Source organism: Epinephelus fuscoguttatus, linkage group LG7 (assembly GCF_011397635.1).
Source record: "Epinephelus fuscoguttatus linkage group LG7, E.fuscoguttatus.final_Chr_v1".
Taxonomy (NCBI): domain Eukaryota; kingdom Metazoa; phylum Chordata; class Actinopteri; order Perciformes; family Serranidae; genus Epinephelus; species Epinephelus fuscoguttatus.
Window position 1 is genome coordinate 33,126,754 of NC_064758.1, and position 18,191 is coordinate 33,144,944.

The window sequence follows — 18,191 nt, forward strand, 5'->3', positions numbered from 1 at the left end:
TCACCACTGGATGCCAGTAAATCCTACACACTAAATGTTTGAGGTTATTTTGGCTGAGCCTATTAGTTTGGCGAAGAAATTGTGTGTGTGTGTGTGTGTGTGTGTGTGAGCTCACTGGGAGTTGCCTTCCTGTTTGCTAAATTTCATGTCCCTGAAGAGTCGGACACACCAGCATCACCACAGCTCAAAGAACAGAGTGAATTCTATATTTGTAAATTATATGTTTGTGGTCAGACTGACTTCAATTAAACATTATTATGTGTTACATCATGAGCGTGTAATATTTAATGCTCTTTTTAAGTGGATGACACAGAAATTGTACCGCCACTATTTTTTGGAACCAAACAAATGATGCAGCCTCTCACAGCCCTCTCCGTTAGTAAAGAAAATAAGATGCTGTCAGATTTAATCTAACTGATCCAACACTGATGTGCAGTTTTGTCAGAAACGTCATCACTGAGTCTCTCCTGAGCTCTTTACAAAACAGACACATAATGCCCCGTGGGGCCTGTTAAATTCTGAAGTAGGAGTTATTATTATTTTTGCTCTGTTTACTGAGTGTTTAAAACCATGTAACGTTCTTTAATTGAAAGTGATTTGGTTTTATAGGCAGCGGAGTGAGTCATCTGGGAAACAAACTGAGGAGGAGAGGGTCAAATTATGAGTTGTATGTCAGAGAATTTAATCTGCGAGCTGCTTTGACGCCAGAAATGGTCCTGAATGAGAGGATTCAGATAAAAAGCTCTGATTAAATTCCATGCTGATTACAGATATTAAATAAAAAAAACAGGCCACTGAAGTTCTAAAGAAAGGGACGTGCGTTTCAGTAGTCATTATTACTTGTTTTAGGAGTAAAAAATACATACTAAAACAATATGTGTAACACACAACAGAGTATCCAAACTAAACAACTCAACTCAGCTTACAGATCAGATCTGTAAAAGGAAGAGATTCGGGAATTACACACTATAAACAGAAATGAAAAACAAATGACGAGACATTTTAGTCACCCCATTACATTAAGCGCTTATATGAATAGTTGAAATATCCAATTTAATGTAAGACATAAAAGGCTCCATGTTCTACGGAATACATCGTATTTTGAGTGCAGGATACATGTCCAAAATAATCCAAAGAAATATATTCAAGTATGCCACTGTGCTTTAGTTGTAATTATGTGTGATATCCAGTTCAGAAGTATACACTTTCAGTGTATTTTAGATGGGTGTGATTTGGGAGGCAGGCCTCTGCTGCTCAGAGTTGATCTCCTCTAATTAGTGGCACCAGCTGACTGATCCATCACACCTGGTTGTAATCTGTCTGTGTCTACATCTGTTCTGTGAAGCACACATGTAAGAGGCCGTTTACACGTACACGGTGATTTTGATAAACGGAGACATCTTCCTTCGTTTGTGCCCTTCGTTAACACGCAAACGGAGATTTCTCCTCTGAAAACGAGTCTTTCTAAAAACTCCGGCCAAAGTGGAGATTTTGGAAAACTCCGGTTGCGCATTTGCATGTAAACTGAGATAAACGGAGATAAACGGAGTTATAGGCAGCCGACGTCACAGTATGCGCCGTAACTTGCGCCTGTGTCAAAAGTGCGACCTATGTTGCTATGGTGACAATGGATACATGGAAGGCTTGAGCTTCTCGTTACACTGCCACCTACAGGTTTGGCATGCTCTTGTGTATATATACACGGGTAAGTGTAAACGAAGATCTTTTTGAAAACGGAGACGGTGAAATGTCAGTTTATGAAAATAGCCGGCAACGTGTAAACGGCCTCTAAGTAGCAAGGACTGAAACATCTGCTGCTGTTTTTATCACTTTTTATCATTATTTTTTGCACTCTTCTTATGTTTCGAATAAACCAACATCCCAGCAAGACCACAGGCAGTGGATGAGACTAGCATCTCATTTATTTGCACCTGAGGCACAGAGGGGAGAGGTCCGTATTAAACTAATGGTGTTGGGAAGGGGATATATGAGCTCTGTGGAAAAAAGAGTTTGAGTTATTTATCTTTTATTCTGTTACAAACAACTAGTCCATACCCATTGGTAGCTTTGTCACCTTCAATGCCTATGTGCAGTTTCAAATAGATTGACCACATCAGTAAGTAGAAAAACGTGGGACAGACAGAATGACACACTGACAGTTTCCACGATTATATACAGCATACCATACCATGACTTAGTCACACCAAAAATTAGAAGGAAAAAAAAACACAGGGGGAGCCACAGCGATCGGTCGCATTTTAGCCATTTTTAAGCATTTTTCTGTTGTTATAGCGCCACCCAGTTGCCAATTAGCGTTAAATTTCTCCAGTCACCTTGAGGCGTCCTGTTCTACATATCTACCAAGATAACAAATTAGCTCTCTAGCGCCCCCATTTTGTTTGATGGGGTCAATAATGGAGGGGTCCCCTCAGATTATGTGTGGTCATATGCCTACAAAACCCTTGAGATGTTATACACCTTTATGTGATGAGCCGCGCCCTCCGCAATATTCATTGCCTTATAGAAACTCAGTTTTAGTAAGTTTTCCAACTTTTGCCAAGAGGGAACTTTAGATATTGGTCCCTAGATTATGTTCACCCAGTTTCATGCAGATCGCTCAAACTTCCTAGGAAGAGATTGATTTTAAGTGTTTTTCAAAAAATTCAAAATGGCGGAAAATCTATAGCACTGGAGGTTATAGGTTCTTGAGGCAAATTTGTTCCTCATGAGGAGAGGCATCTCTGTGCAAAGTTTCATGTCTCTATGACATTCGGGGCATGAGATATGCCCATTCCAAGTTTGCAATTTCAATCGGTTGCTATAGCGCCCCCCTTTGGCCAATTGATGTAATAGTGCTTCATTCACATCCTCCCACGACCCTCTACCACTGTGCCAAATTTCACATGGATTGACCAAGTCAGTGAGGAGAAAAACGTGGACCAGACACACAGACACACCCACAGACAGACCGAGTTTTCGTCATTGTAAAGTTAGAGACTAATGTTTTTGCACATTCCTAGGCATCATCCCATTTACCTTCTGTAATATTTATGTTGAGCTCCTTTTCCTACATTTTCTTCAAGTGCCTTCAGTATCATGCCCTGTGCAACTCAGTGCTTATTCTTCACTTCTTTTCAAATGAAACTACTGTGCTTTTTACTCTGCTGCCTGCATTCCTCTGATGGCTGCACAGTTACCAGATACTTTGTAAAGTCAGATTTTAACATTTAAAATGTGGAGTGCTCAGAAAACACTGCTTCACTTTTTGAAGTGGCCTCTTGTCACAGCCTGCATTTGTCTGAGTAACAACCAACCAAAGATTATCCTTAGAGGGAGGAGTTTTAAGAGGCTGGAGCAGATAAAACTATGCAAAATATTTTTAAGAAAAGGGAGGAAGAGAGAAAACTCGATCATGTCGTGAGCTTTTAGATTTATCTTATAACCATTAAGGGGCTCCTGATCCCCAGGTTGGGAGCCACTGTCACAAAGTAAGTACCACAGATGAAGCAGCTACGATAAAAAACACTGTTTACATGTAATGCATCCATAATTTAATGCTCTGAGAGGCACCATTATTTCCAATACTTTAATACTTAAAAAGCTGCTAATGCAGAACTTTTACTTGTAATGGTTATTTTTAGAGTGCAGTTTTATCTGAAGTGAAGGAGCTGACTACTGCTGGGCGTACAATCACAATCACAGTCACAGAAACTCAAAATACTGACAAAGCTCTGCTGTGACTGTGCAGGAACCACTCCAGGAAATCCAGACTGGATTTTTTGTGTGTTATAAAAATAACCAGAGATACAGAGGCTGAAGACTGTGACTGGGTCAGGAGTCTCACACAGTCCAATGAGTGAAATGAAAGACGAGTTTAAAACAAGAAGGCAGACATACAGTTACATTTTAAATTATAGTTTGTGACAAGAAGACTGAAATGTTTAGTTTTTGTTGAAACTGAGGTGTTTATTTAACTGTATGATCATTTACAGAGGCTGCAGTTTGTTGTGCTGTTGAACTGCATTTATATTCAATATTCAGTACCTAATAGATCTTAATTAGGTGGACAACATTTTAGAAAAAGCTCTCAGTATAATGCAGTACAATCAATGATGTTCATTAGATTAGGTTTACCCAGCTTGCATTCCAATGCTCATTCAGTGCTGAATCAACGTCGCACACCATGACTGATTCACTGCTGAATTATGTTCTGATTTTGATAGATGAATCAGTGTTGATTTTGCAGTTCTGTTTCGTAAAGTTTAAACCTTGTTTCAAAATTGTTTTAATGTTGAAACAGATCTTTGTGAAAATTTCAGTGCTGATTTATGAGAATTCTATTAACCCTTTTACAACCATCAGAATTAACCCTTCGCTAAGTCCCGCTCCTCAAATGCAGACTGGCCAGTCATAGCATAGCATCAGCCAGCTCCGACACACACAGCTGTGCTCCATTGATTCAGATTTCCTTAATTTTCAGGCTGGTTTTGTGGATTTGGAGCTAAATGTTGTGCCTGGGGCACGTTGTGTATTAATGATACTGGTTACCTGGAGAGGCTGGAAAAAGATATGTTTCTTCCCTGTTCCAAAACCAAAATCAAACCCTGAAAAGTGTAGGGTTAGCTAGCTAGCTACTGAAGATACAGCCTACTGAATGTATACACATGCTGCTTTTGCTTTGTAATGATTATAACAGTGAAACAAAGACCGACCCTGCTGTACAGGAACCAGTGAAGGGAAGCAGGGAAACTTTGCTGATATTCAACCAGCTGTGTGTCATCACAGCGTGTGCAGATGAACAGTGTTTGACTTCCCCCGGAGATCCCTGCCTGTCCAAATGCTGGCAGCAGCACGGGGGCGGAGCCAAACACCGTTCATCTGCACACACTGTGATGCCACACAGCTGGTTCAATATCAGCAAAGTTTCCCTTTATATTCATTGTCTTGTGTGTCGATCAGCAGTGATGTGGTGGTTCACTTTGACACTGTGATCTGTAGCCTATAGTTCGGCTTTAGCTTCTAACTGTCTTTGTCTTTTTAACCTGTTGTTGCTGCTGAGTCAGTTTGACATCCTGGATATATCCTTCAAACACAGACTGTAGACCCCTCTGTCTGCTTCTCTCTGGAATCACTCTTTCATTTCTCCAACAATATGATAATATGTCTTCAGGGAGTGCAGTTAGTTACAGTGTGGGCTCCATGCTTACTGTGACAGCTTGTGGGACCATCACAAAGGGCGAAAGGTCAATTTCAACCACATTTGAAAGTTGAACGTCAGTCGTGTGCCAGCTGGAAAGACATACAGGGCCAAATTTGCGTTCTTATATTTGAGGAATCCTTTTGTCTACTTGGCTATTATCAGGTTAGATGTAGTTTGTTCCTTTAATTTAAAAAAAAGTGAAGGTCATTCACATTTCTAGTATCTTTTTATTATTATTATTATTTATTCATATTTGTAAAAGACTTTTTCTCCCCTCTGGTTGAAATATGTTCACTTTCGCAGCACTACTGATTTTTTTTCTGTTGAATCTCACATGTATTTCCAAAGTCTTGAAGAAAGACTTTCATCTTTCTGAGTCTAACGTGGTGATGATGGACTCAAGATCATGTGAAGGTTTGGGACATGTCTGCACCCAACATATGCTTGTTATGCCTCGTTAAGGATTAACTTTAAATGTTTTGCCCTTAAAGTTATTCATGCAGATCACTAGATTACAACCATGGCTTCTGTTTGAAAGACGGTTTGCTTTGTGATATTGTAATGTTCACAAGACTGAAGAGTGGGAGCATGTCTGGAGAACACTTCACAAAACATCCAAATCAGTAAAGAACAAAATGATAAATGATAATTATGTAGTTATCTGTTATCCAGATTCAGCTTTCACAACTAAAGCTGGTTCTAAATGCTGATGAAACTAAGGCTATGCATTTCTCAAATGCAAGGAAGACGCCTGTGAATACTCCTGACGTGATTACTGTGCTGTGTGTAAGCGTGTACTAAGTTAGAGAGTGTCACTTGTTACAAATATGTCAGTATTTGTCTTGATGACTCCCTGTCTTTTAAACCTCCGGTTGATAATCTTCATATAAAGCTGAGGCTGGGGTTAGTATTTTATTTCAGAAGCAAATCCTGTTTCTCCTTCAAGGCCAGAAAAAGACTGGTTGCTGCTGTGTTTTTATCAGTTCTGGATTATGGTGATTTGTCTGTACATTGTTTGCACATTAGATCCTGCATATCATAGTGCACTGAGATTTGTTACAATAAAATAATAATAATAATAATATAAATAATAAAATGAATCACAAAACTTATTTCACCCCTGTTGGACTGCACAGGATGGATGTTTCTGACTGCAAACAAGATAAGGGTTCTTTTTATCACATGGTGCAGACCTGTCCTGAGATTGGCTCCACCATGACCCAGCATTGTGTCTTTTAAATTATACTAAAGTTAAAGTTAACTGGTCAAAACACGAGTAAGATAATAATAATGTTCTCAATAAATCCAATTGTTTTTTTATTCTATCTCTTTCTTGAATGCTGAATGCGTGAATGCTGTGCACTACGTTTGGTGCCTGTCTCCTTGTTTTCCTGTGGGCTGCTCCGGCTGTGCCACCCCTCCTGTATAAATTGCCTGATGGGAGCCTGCTGGTGACATTTGATTTGCAATCTGTGTTTGAGGATTTGTTTACTGGGTGGATCCACACGGACAAACACGATGGACGTCGGGTGGAATATTCTGGTTTTATCGTTTGCTCTCCTCGCCTCAGGTAAAATAAAGAAAACGCCACATGTTGCAGAATGTGATAGTTTTTTATATTGTTGATATTTTAACTGTTGATTTTCCAAATTATAGCTCAGGTACCAAAGAAGTGTTCGGCACCTCCGGAGTACCCTCACGCCAGGCTGGTGAGGAAATACAGCACCATACCGAGGTTCAGCAGCGGGGAGAAGGTTTATTATGACTGCGCAGAGGACTTCACTCCATCCAGAGGGAGCCGAGCTGTGCAGTGTCTGGCAGGAAGATGGACCAAACTCACTCTCAAGTGCGAAAGTAAGGACTCAGTATAACTTAATGATTATCCATTTTGGTAATGAAAGGACTAAAGAGACGATTAAATGTTGGTCTTCGTTAGAGATGAGTGATTTCATTGAGTTACTCTCAGCTGTATGTGATTTAAATTGATTTAAAGTACACATCAGAAGAAGGCTGAAGCCCCCTAGCGGCCATGGAGGGAAGCTGCATGTTATTCCAGCACACTAATTGAGGTCACTAAAATTCAAAGTGCCAATAAAACTTTTTTTTCAAAAGTGTAAATGCCTGCCGAGATGATTTACAATATAAAAAGAGAAGACACTTAGTTATTTATGCAACTTTTTATTTAGGTTTACCTAAAGTTTCATTCAGTTAAATTTTATTTATAAAGTTCAATATCACAAATCACAGTTTGCCTCACAGGGCTTTGCAGCATACGACATCCCTCTGGAGGAGGGATCCCTCACAGCAGATAAGGGAAAAACTCCCCCAGAAAAACATTTAACGGGGGAAAAAATGGTAGAAACCTCAGGAAGAGCAACTGAGGGGGGATCCCTCTTCCAAGGATGGACAGATGTGCAATAGATGTCGTACAGAACAGATCAACATGATAAATGTACAGTGATCCATATGACAAAATGATACATAAATAGAGGGAGAGACAGAGAAAGATACACAGCAAACGGCAATGACAATAGCTACAATAATATTAATTTTGGAAATAATATTGTAATATAGTATTTTGGTAGTATAAATGTTATGTTATATGAATATATGATGGTATATGTATAGACTGGTTGTAAGGTACAGAGAACAAACCCTAATGTCTGCAAACTTCATTATGTCAACACCCACACAACAAGAAATGGTAATATCACTAGACATTTAAATTATCGTCATACCAATTTTCATTTCCATCAAAATGTAACATCTCTCTGACGTTATGTTTGACGTCTGGTGCCAGCTGCGAGGCCGAGAAGCACCTGATTCAGCTGCGTACTGCTGGAAGATGCACCTTTTCCCACTACTATGTACACAGACTAGTACATTGAACGAACCACTGGTGGCTGTAGTTGTTCCTCCTGTTCATACCTGCTATGTAGAGACCATCCTTTGAACCTTAACTATGATAACATCTACATTTTAGAGTGTAAGACGCAAACAGAAACAAGTCTTAAAGGTTCTTGAAACTGGCTATCATACTTTATTTTCATATTTTCCAACTAACTTTGTGGTGTTTGCTGCTGTTGATCAGTATCTGATGTCTGTCAACAGGTTTAGTTTTATTTCTTCATGTCATAAAGTGCAAACATGCTTCATTTTCTAGACCTGCTGGTGCTGTTAGGTGTAAAAAAAAATAAATAAATAAGGAAGTGTGCTTCTTATTATCAATGGGAGATGTCACATTATTAAATTAGGAGGTAGACTGTTGAAATTTTATGTCTGTCTTGTCTCTTTTTATTTAAAACACAACGAAATAAATGCATCTTCTGATTTATCTTCATGTTATCATACATAATGTTTGATAAAGCCTGTAACTGTAGCTGGTTGATTTTCATCACCAGTAGACTGTTGCTACCCCGTTATAATTTAAACTACATGTGAAAACACTCTTGTGAAGCTCATCTCTGTAGACTCTAGTACAAACTAATGCATAAAATATTCTGATCTCATAATAAATGAGACAAAACAGTGTGAAAGCCTCTGCGACTGTTCAGAGTCAGACAGATCTGTGTGGAGCTGAAAATTGTTCAGTGTTAAAATCAAGAACATTTAAGCAGACCAGTTTGCTGTCAGTCTTCAACCTGAGGCTTCTGCGTTATTGTTCTTCATAATTAACTTCACGCATTTCAGTGTTTTCAGAGAACGCTTTCGACACCTCAGGTCTTTGTGAGGTTGGCACACAGGCTTTGCAGCAGCTTATGTGAGTTGTTTTGCAACTCTGTGGAACAAAGGTGCTTCTGTCTTGTTTTTATTTTCATCAGGTTAACAGGACTTCACCTTTGATCCCTGTTGTGATCGGGTATTTAATCTTGCTCTCATTTCTTACAGAGAAATCATGTGGCAATGCTGGAGATTTACCTAATGGGGAGTTCCAGTATGAAGGGAATTCATTCATCGGGGAGAAAGTTTATGCCGTATGCAATGAGGGGTGAGTTGAAGCCTGACAGAAGTCCTGTAAAACTTGGTCACAAGAATCATCTGAAGTTGAGTCTGACTGTGTGGTTCATCTCCATGTCGACAGGTACACTCTGAAAGGACTCAACTACATGATCTGCAAGAAGACTGGCTGGACTGGTGAAATCCCGTCTTGTGTCGGTGAGCAACAGCACATCAGATCTCTCTGAAACCCTTTTGTGTTCTTTACACACTGAGGTCGCTGCACCTGAAAAGGTGACCTAAAGTGGGTGGTGTTGTGTCAAGAATGAGTAACTGATGTGACGCACAGTGAAGGCTTTTTGTTTGATCCCTTAATTCACTTGAACATATTTTCCGTAATACTAATAGAGTTGTGAAATTTAGGTTAGATTGAGTGCAGGTACTGTGACAATGAAATGCAGTTCACTATCTAATGTTGTGTGTGTGGCAGTTATAAATAAAAATATATGTAGCAGGTACAGATAAAAAACAAAACAACCATCATTTAGGAGGTATAAATGAAAATATGTATGTGTACAAAAACATATCCTTAAAGCATAGCAGGAGTGTGCATTGTAGCTACTGTGTTCATTAGACGGTGCCAAATCAATCTGTAGGAACAAAAATAATCCGATTTTAACAGGTATTTTATCTTAATCTCATCAGAGGGAGAGGCCACCACCTGCCCCACCCCTGCAGTGGCCAACTCTGTGAGCAGTGCTGGAGATGTTTCTGTATTCTGGGTGGGAGACAGCGTGACCTTCACCTGCAGTCAGGGTTTCCAGCTGGACGGAGCTCAGCAGATTACTTGTGGCCCGGGTGGCCTGTGGCAGCCTCAGCCCCCTCGGTGCCTGCCTTCACTTAAAACAACTCCGTCAACTGTCAAAGAGAGTGAGTTGGTATCCTTCTGGATTGTCAGCTCTCTAGTTTTTGGCAGCACCTCAAACTGTCATCTGTTTTATTATAAGAGGTGGTAAAATATTTTTGTCTCTAAACTGACACTTTCCTCTCTGGAAAATCTGTTCAGCAGGTGGCTGCGGTGTGCCAGTAAACATCCCCAACTCCAACGCCAACCTCGCCAACAAGTACATCACAATGACGTCTTTTGCTTCTGGAGACAGAGTCCATTATGTGTGCGACGTTGGATACGTTCAAGCAGGCGGCAGCAGATATCGCAGCTGTATGAATGGGAAGTGGACACCACTGTGGCTGAGATGTGAACGTAAGATCAGTCTTTTTTATTTAAATTTAAACTGACATTTTTTATGACATTTTTGTGACACACTACTGTGACACATTTTATGATATTTGTAGGTCATACTATACTATGACATTTTTTGACATTTTGATGTCTTACTACACTATGACATTTTCATTAATTACCATACTATGACTTTTTTAATTTTATTTTTGTGACAAAACTAGTGTGACAATGAGATTTTGATCTCACACCATACTATGACATTTTTTTATGACTTTTTTTTTTGACGGGCTTTACTGTGACACTTGACATTTTTGAGACATACTATGCTCTGACATTTTTTCTAGATATTTTTGTCATACTAATACTATGAACTTTTTTGACATTTTTATGACAAAAATACTGCCATTTTTTTGCAACATTTTCGTCCTACTATACTATGACAGTTTTTGACATTCCTTTGTTATACTATACTAGGGAAGTTTTTATGACAGTTTTATAACATATTATACCATGACATTTTTATGACATAGTATACTATGACATTTTTAGGACATTTTTATGACATTCTATACTATGACCTTTTTTTGTTTACATTTTATGACATACTATGACATTTTTTGACATTTTTGTGACATATTATACTATGACTTTTTTTTTTTTTTTTTTTTACATTTTTATGACATACTATACTATGACATTTTTTTACATTTTTATGACATACCATACTATGACTTTTTTTGTACATTTTTATGACATATTATACTATGACTTGTTTTGCATTTTTATGACATACCATACTATGACATTTTTTTTACATTTTTATGACATACCATACTATGACATTTTTTTTTGTACATTTTTGACATATTATACTGTGACTTTTTTTTTTTTACATTTTTATGACATACCATACTATGACATTTTTTTTGTACATTTTTATGACATATTATACTATGACTTGTTTTGCATTTTTATGACATACCATACTATGACATTTTTTTTTTTTACATTTTTATGACATACCATACTATGACATTTTTTTTTTGTACATTTTTATGACATATTATACTATGAAATTTTTTTTTTTTTACATTTTTATGACATACCATACTATGACATTTTTTTTTTACATTTTTATGACATACCATACTATGACATTTTTTTTTTGTGCATTTTTATGACATATTATACTATGACATTTTTTGACATTTTTGTGACATATTATACTATGACATTTTTTGTGATATTTTTGTGACATACTAGCTTGGTTCCAGACCACAGACCCCGCCCACTCAACTGAGTAGGCTTGCATCTCTGGTCTGGCATACTGCAATGAATTTGCGAATTATTTCATCCAAAAGATGGACGGACCAATGAACGCCGGGGGTGGGGGCAGGTCTAGCGATTAGCCAATTGGCGCCACGCTGATGTCAAGCTGTAAGCTGGTGGGTAACTGGTAAGAATAGCAACAATGGCGACTGCTACAGATCCTACAGACCACATTAACGATGCTATCGAGGTATTTTGCCACTACTCGCGCTAATGGAGGATCAAATTAAGGAAGCTGCTAAACTGGATTTAACGGCGATGCAGCTGGCCGTGCACGACGATGGAGACATTTTAAACGGGCAATGCTCGCTTGTTTTTGGCACCCCCGAGGCATGGATACTAATGACGTCAGATTCTGGGTGAGTCGTTGATCTCTACTGATTGGTTAGGGAAAAATCAAATTCCCTCCCCCTTGTAAATCGCCTTCAGTGGAGGCGATGTCAGACTGAAGGTTCTGGGAGCTTCAGTCTGACACTCAGGCTAGTGACAAACTACACTATGACATTGTTATGACATTCTATACTATGACATTTTTTTTTTTTTTTTTACATTTTTATGACATACTATACCATGACTTTTTTAGGACATTTTTATGACATACTATACCATGACTTTTTTAGGACATTTTTATGTCATACTATACCATGACTTTTTTAGGACATTTTTATGACATACTATACTATGACTTTTTTAGGACATTTTTATGTCATACTATACTATGACTTTTTTAGGACATTTTTATGACATACTATGACTTTTTTAGGACATTTTTATGTCATACTATACCATGACTTTTTTAGGACATTTTTATGACATACTATACTATGACTTTTTTTAGGACATTTTTATGACATACTATACCATGACTTTTTTAGGACATTTTTATGTCATACTATACCATGACTTTTTTAGGACATTTTTATGTCATACTATACTATGACTTTTTTTTAGGACATTTTTATGTCATACTATACCATGACTTTTTTAGGACATTTTTATGACATACTATACCATGACTTTTTTAGGACATTTTTATGACATACTATACCATGACTTTTTAGGACATTTTTATGACATACTATACTATGACTTTTTTTGTGACATTTTTGTGATGTACTTTACTATGACATTTTTTGACATTTTTGTGACATACTATACTATGTCATTTTATGACATTCTGTAATATGACATTTTTTTTTTACATCTTTTTGACAAACTTTACTGTAACACATTTTTTGTGACATTTTTGTGATGTACTTTACTGACATTTTTATAACATTTTATGACATTTTCATGAATTACCATACTATGACATTTTTTAATTTTATTTTTGTGACAAACTTTAGTGTGACAATATTTTGATCTTATACCATACTATGACATTTTTATGACATACCATTCTATGACATTTTTATGACAAACACTGCTGCCATTTTCTCACGACATTTATGTCCTACTATACTATGACACTTTTTTATGACATTTTTATGACATATTATATGATGACACTTTTTATGACATTTTTATGATGAGTATGCAATGACATTTTTTTTATGACATTTTTGTGATATGTATACTCTGACAGTTTTTATGACATTTCTATGTTATACTATACTAGGGAAGTTTTTATAATATTTTTGTCATACTATACCATGACAGTTTTTGACATTTACACATATGACACTACAACTGACATTTTTTTTTTTGTAGCATGTCGTCAATAATAACAAACGTCATAGTATAGCATGTTTTCCAAAATCACTAAAAACCGTCATAGTATAGTATGTTGTCCAAAATCACGAAAAAACGTCATAGTATAGCATGTCGTCAAAAATCACGAAAAAACATCATAGTATAACATGGTGTCCAAAGTCACTAAAAAAACGTCTTAGTATAGTATGTCGTCCAAAATCATGAAAAAAACATAGTATAACATGTCGTCCAACATCATGAAAAAACATCATAGTATAGTATGTTGTCAAAAATGATGAAACAACATCATAGTATAATATGTCTTCCAAAATCATGAAAAAACGTCAGTGTACCATGTCTTCAAAAATCACGGAAGAACATCATAGTATAGCATGTCGTCCAAAATCACTAAAAAAACATCTTAGTATAGTATGTTGTCCAAAATCACTAAAATATATCGTAGTATATTATGTCGTCAAAAATCACGAAAAAATGTCATAGTATAGTAAGTGGTCCAAAATCATTAAAAATCATCATAGAATAGCATGTTGTCAAAAATCATGACAAAACATCATAGTATAGCATGTCTTCAGATATCATTAAAAATCGTCATAGTATAGCATGTCATCCAAAATAAGGAAAAAATATCATAGTATAATATGTCATCCACAATCATGAAAAAACGTCACTGTATCTCATGTCTTCAAAAATCACAGAAAAACATCATAGTATAGCAAGTTGTCCAAAATCACTATTAAATGTCTTAGTATAGGATGTCGTCAAAAATCACGAAAAAATGTCATAGTACAGCATGTTGTCAAAAATGATGAAAAAACATCATTGTATAGCATGTCATCACAAATCACGAAAAAATGTCATAGTATAGTAAGTGGTCCAAAATCATTAAAAATCGTCATAGAATAGCATGTCGTTAAAAATCGTCATAGTATAGTATGTCGTCCAAAATAAGAAAAAAAATATCATAGTATAGTATGTTGTCAAAAATCTTTAAAAATCGTCATAGTATAATGTCATCCAAAATCATGAAAAAATGTCATAGTACAGCATGTTGTCAAAAATGATGAAAAAACATAGTATAGCATGTCATCACAAATCACGAAAAAATGTCATAGTATAGTAAGTGGTCCAAAATCATGAAAAAACATCATAGTACAGTATGTTGTCAAAAATGATGAAACAGCATCATAGTATAATATGTCTTCCAAAATCATGAAAAACGTCATAGTATAGCATGCCTTCAAAAATCACAGAAAAACATCATAGTATAGTATGTCGTCCAAAATCCTCGTCCAAAATCACGAAAAAACGTCATTGTATCGCATGTCGTCAAAAATCATGAAAAAATGTCATAGTATAGTAAGTGGTCCAAAATCATTAAAATTCGTCATAGTATAGCATGTCGTCAAAAATCACGAAAAACATCATAGTATAGCATGTCGTCCAAAATCACTAAAAAATGTCTTAGTATAGTGTTGTCCAAAATCACTAAAAAATATCATAGTATAGTATGACATCCAAAATCATGAAAAAACATCATAGTATACTATGCTGTCAAAAATCTTGAAAAAACGTCTTAGTAAAGTATGTCCTCCAAAATCACGAAAACACATCATAGTATAGTATGTTGTCAAAAATCACGTTAAAACGTCATTGTATAATATGTCGTCCAAAATCACAAAAGATCGTCATAGTATAGTATGTTGTCCATTATCACGAAAAAACATAGTATAGCATGTCATCCGAAATCACGAAAAGATGTCATAGTACAGCATGTTGTCAACGATGAAAAAACATCATAGTATAGCATGTCGTCCAAAATCACTAAAAAATATCATAGTACAGTATGTCCTCCAAAATCATGAAAAATGTCTCAGTATAGTATGTCATCCTAAATCACAAAAAAAAACCCATCATAGTAAAATCTGTTGTCAAAAATCACGAAAAAAAAAACCATCATAGTATAGTATGCCGTACAAAATCATGAAAAAAGGTTTTGGTATAGTATGTCGTCTAAAATCATTATAAAACATCATATTATAGTTAGTAGTCCAAATTCACTAAAATGTCATAGTATAGTATGTCATCAAAAATCATGAAAATGTCAGTGACAAAAATGTCATAGTATATTATGTGAAAAAAGGTCATAGTATAGTATGACAAAAATTGTCATAGTGTGTAATGAAATATAATTGTATTTCACAAAATGTCATAGTATATGACAAAAAATGACAGTATAGTATGAGAAATGTTACAGTATGTAATAATAAAAATGTCAAAGTATAGTATGTGGAAAAAATGGCATAGTATCTCAAAAACTGTCATAGTATATTTTGACATTTTCTGTGATACTACACATGCCATTTTTATCATACTCTATTGTATGACTTTTTTTTTTGGTCATATTACAGTATGACATTTTTTTGGCATTGTTTGCCATAATATTTTTACGACAGACATATATAGTCATTCCACCCTGATAGATCTCATTCTTACCAATAGACCAGGTCATTACACACATAGCTGTGTGCTTATATTTTTGGTATCACTGTCCTGTGGCCTGCATCAGAAATTGAACAACAAATATTTCAGGACCTCAGTGTATCTGTAAGAAGTCTTTCAAAAACAAACAGTCTTGCATGACCTACATGTTAGTGATCTCTTTCATAAATCCCATCCCAGATGCTGAACTGGCATTGCAGTGCTTTCTCACTGTTGTTATACTTAGGATTTAAAATAGACATCTTAGACATAACAGAACTAACTTACTCCCTCCCTCATCAGTTAGTGCTGGACTCTAAAGATGTGACGGATAAAAAGGAGATTTGTAATACATTTAATGATCATTTTATGAAATCAGGCTTCCTGTTTGGCTCAATGGCATGTATGAGACAGAGCGTCATGATCATGTCTCCGCTATCTCAGATGAAGAATGGTTCTTATTTTCAAGAAACATTTCTTTCACGTTCAGACCACTTCATCATTTTGAAGTTTATCACGCTTTGTGTAATTCGAAGTGCATGAAAAGCTCCTTGGGCACAGACCAGTTGGACTCCTACCTCCTAAAGCTTGCTGCCCTATCACTGTGATGTCCTTGATGCCCCTCCATGATCTGAATAGCTATAGGCCCATCTCCAAACTACAATGTCTATCTTTTGTAAATGAGCAGCTACGTACTTTTTTTCATCTGCAAATGCCACTTTAAGTCAGTCAGTCGCACCTGAGTCATACAAATTATAGTATAGAACAATATAAAAATGTAATGCAATGGTATGTCAAAAAACGTCACACAATCATAGTATAGTATGCCATAAAAAATTAGATACGTAGTATTTAGATCAAAAAAACAAACAAACCCATAGTTTAAAGAGGAAAACAACACATGCGTTTTCATGTCTTTGTGCATACACAGTTTGATTGATCAGGCTCCAGCATGGCTCTTTTGAGATAGAATTTATTTACATTTCTGCTTACGGATGTACTGTACTGTGTCCCCTTTGATCCTCTGTATATGAATATAAAAGAACATATTACAAGGCCATAATGACACATCAAACTCTACAACTTGACTTTTTTCATCCTCAAAAGGAAAGCCATGTGGCTCTGCAGGGGAGATTACAAATGGACAGTTTACATACACTGGAGTGGAGTTTGGAGACACTGCTACAGCTGTCTGCGATGATGGGTAGGAAAAATTCCTTCATACTGTGCTGCTTTCTTTACACTTAAAATATTTTGTATTTTTCATCTCTGAAACTGCTGCATTTTGATTCATCCTTTCATCAGGTATCACCTTGTAGGACAGGCAACCAGACGCTGCATGAGTCAAGGCTGGGATGGACGTGAACCTACCTGTGAAGGTGCAGTGACCTACCGTAGCATCATTTTATATAGTCACCTTTTTTTCTTTCACTTCAGCTGCGCTAAACTCTGTTTCTCCTCCAGCTGCGGCATGCGACGAGCCTTCAGGAGTGACAAATGCAGTCATGACCAGCCCTAAAGAGCCACCGTACACATACAGGACTGTGATTCGCTATCACTGTCCTGTGGGAACTCTTATCGGACAGAGGGACATTTGGTGCACCAAGGACGGGACATGGAGTCATTCTCCTCCTACATGCAGAGGTTGGTGACGGAGCACTTTAATCTTTATGCAATGTTATTTAGTTGTTTTTTTATACCTGAATTAAAATAAAATCATCTTCCATTTCCTCACAGAAAAAGCAACATGTCCATCTCCAAATGTGCCCAACGCCTATTGGATGGGAACTCACAACAACATGTATCAAGAGAGGGACACTATATATATTGAGTGTACTGCGAGCTACACAAGGATTGGCCCCTACGCTGTTACCTGTGGTCGAGATGGCAATTGGTACCCTCGCCTGCCCTCATGTACACGTAAGTAACACATTCTTTGTTGTGGATGGGTTATTTAACATTTTTAGTTTTACAAAACTTAAAATTTTGATGACCACTTGTTGTTTTAGCACGTCGCTGGAGGAGCAGATACGGTCGCTGAAAAGTGAAACCACAGTATTTAATCAAACCTGGTTAAACAGCAGTCAGAGGAGGATGGGAATAAAATGATATCTTAGACTACACAATGCCTTCCTTCTGCAAGAAATAATCATCATAATCCACCCTTTTAATAAAGCACATAGTGATATATTTTCTTACTTGCTCATAAAACGTGTAAAAACATTATACAGACATTAAAATATGTTTGAAATGAAGCTGAAGTACAGTATGTTTATTTCGATAAGTGTTTTG

The 18,191-nt window shown here is 36.6% G+C and overlaps 1 protein-coding gene across 2 annotated transcripts; it reads left to right on the forward strand.

The window, feature by feature from the left end:
• Positions 1 to 6,602: 6,602 nt before the first annotated feature.
• LOC125891359 (complement component receptor 1-like protein) lies at positions 6,603 to 18,154 on the forward strand. Of its 2 annotated transcripts, none has more exons than XM_049580585.1 (11): positions 6,603 to 6,770; positions 6,857 to 7,054; positions 9,089 to 9,188; positions 9,282 to 9,355; positions 9,842 to 10,066; positions 10,203 to 10,397; positions 17,007 to 17,103; positions 17,205 to 17,278; positions 17,364 to 17,543; positions 17,637 to 17,819; positions 17,909 to 18,154. In XM_049580585.1, the coding sequence occupies exons 1-11, from the start codon at positions 6,719 to 6,721 to the stop codon at positions 17,938 to 17,940; spliced, it is 1,410 nt and encodes a 469-aa protein (XP_049436542.1). In that variant the 5' UTR covers positions 6,603 to 6,718; the 3' UTR covers positions 17,941 to 18,154. The 2 variants fall into 2 exon arrangements, with proteins under 2 accessions (XP_049436542.1, XP_049436543.1); XM_049580586.1 differs by having other exon boundaries at positions 6,604 to 6,770; positions 10,206 to 10,397.
• The last annotated feature ends 37 nt before the right edge of the window (positions 18,155 to 18,191 follow it).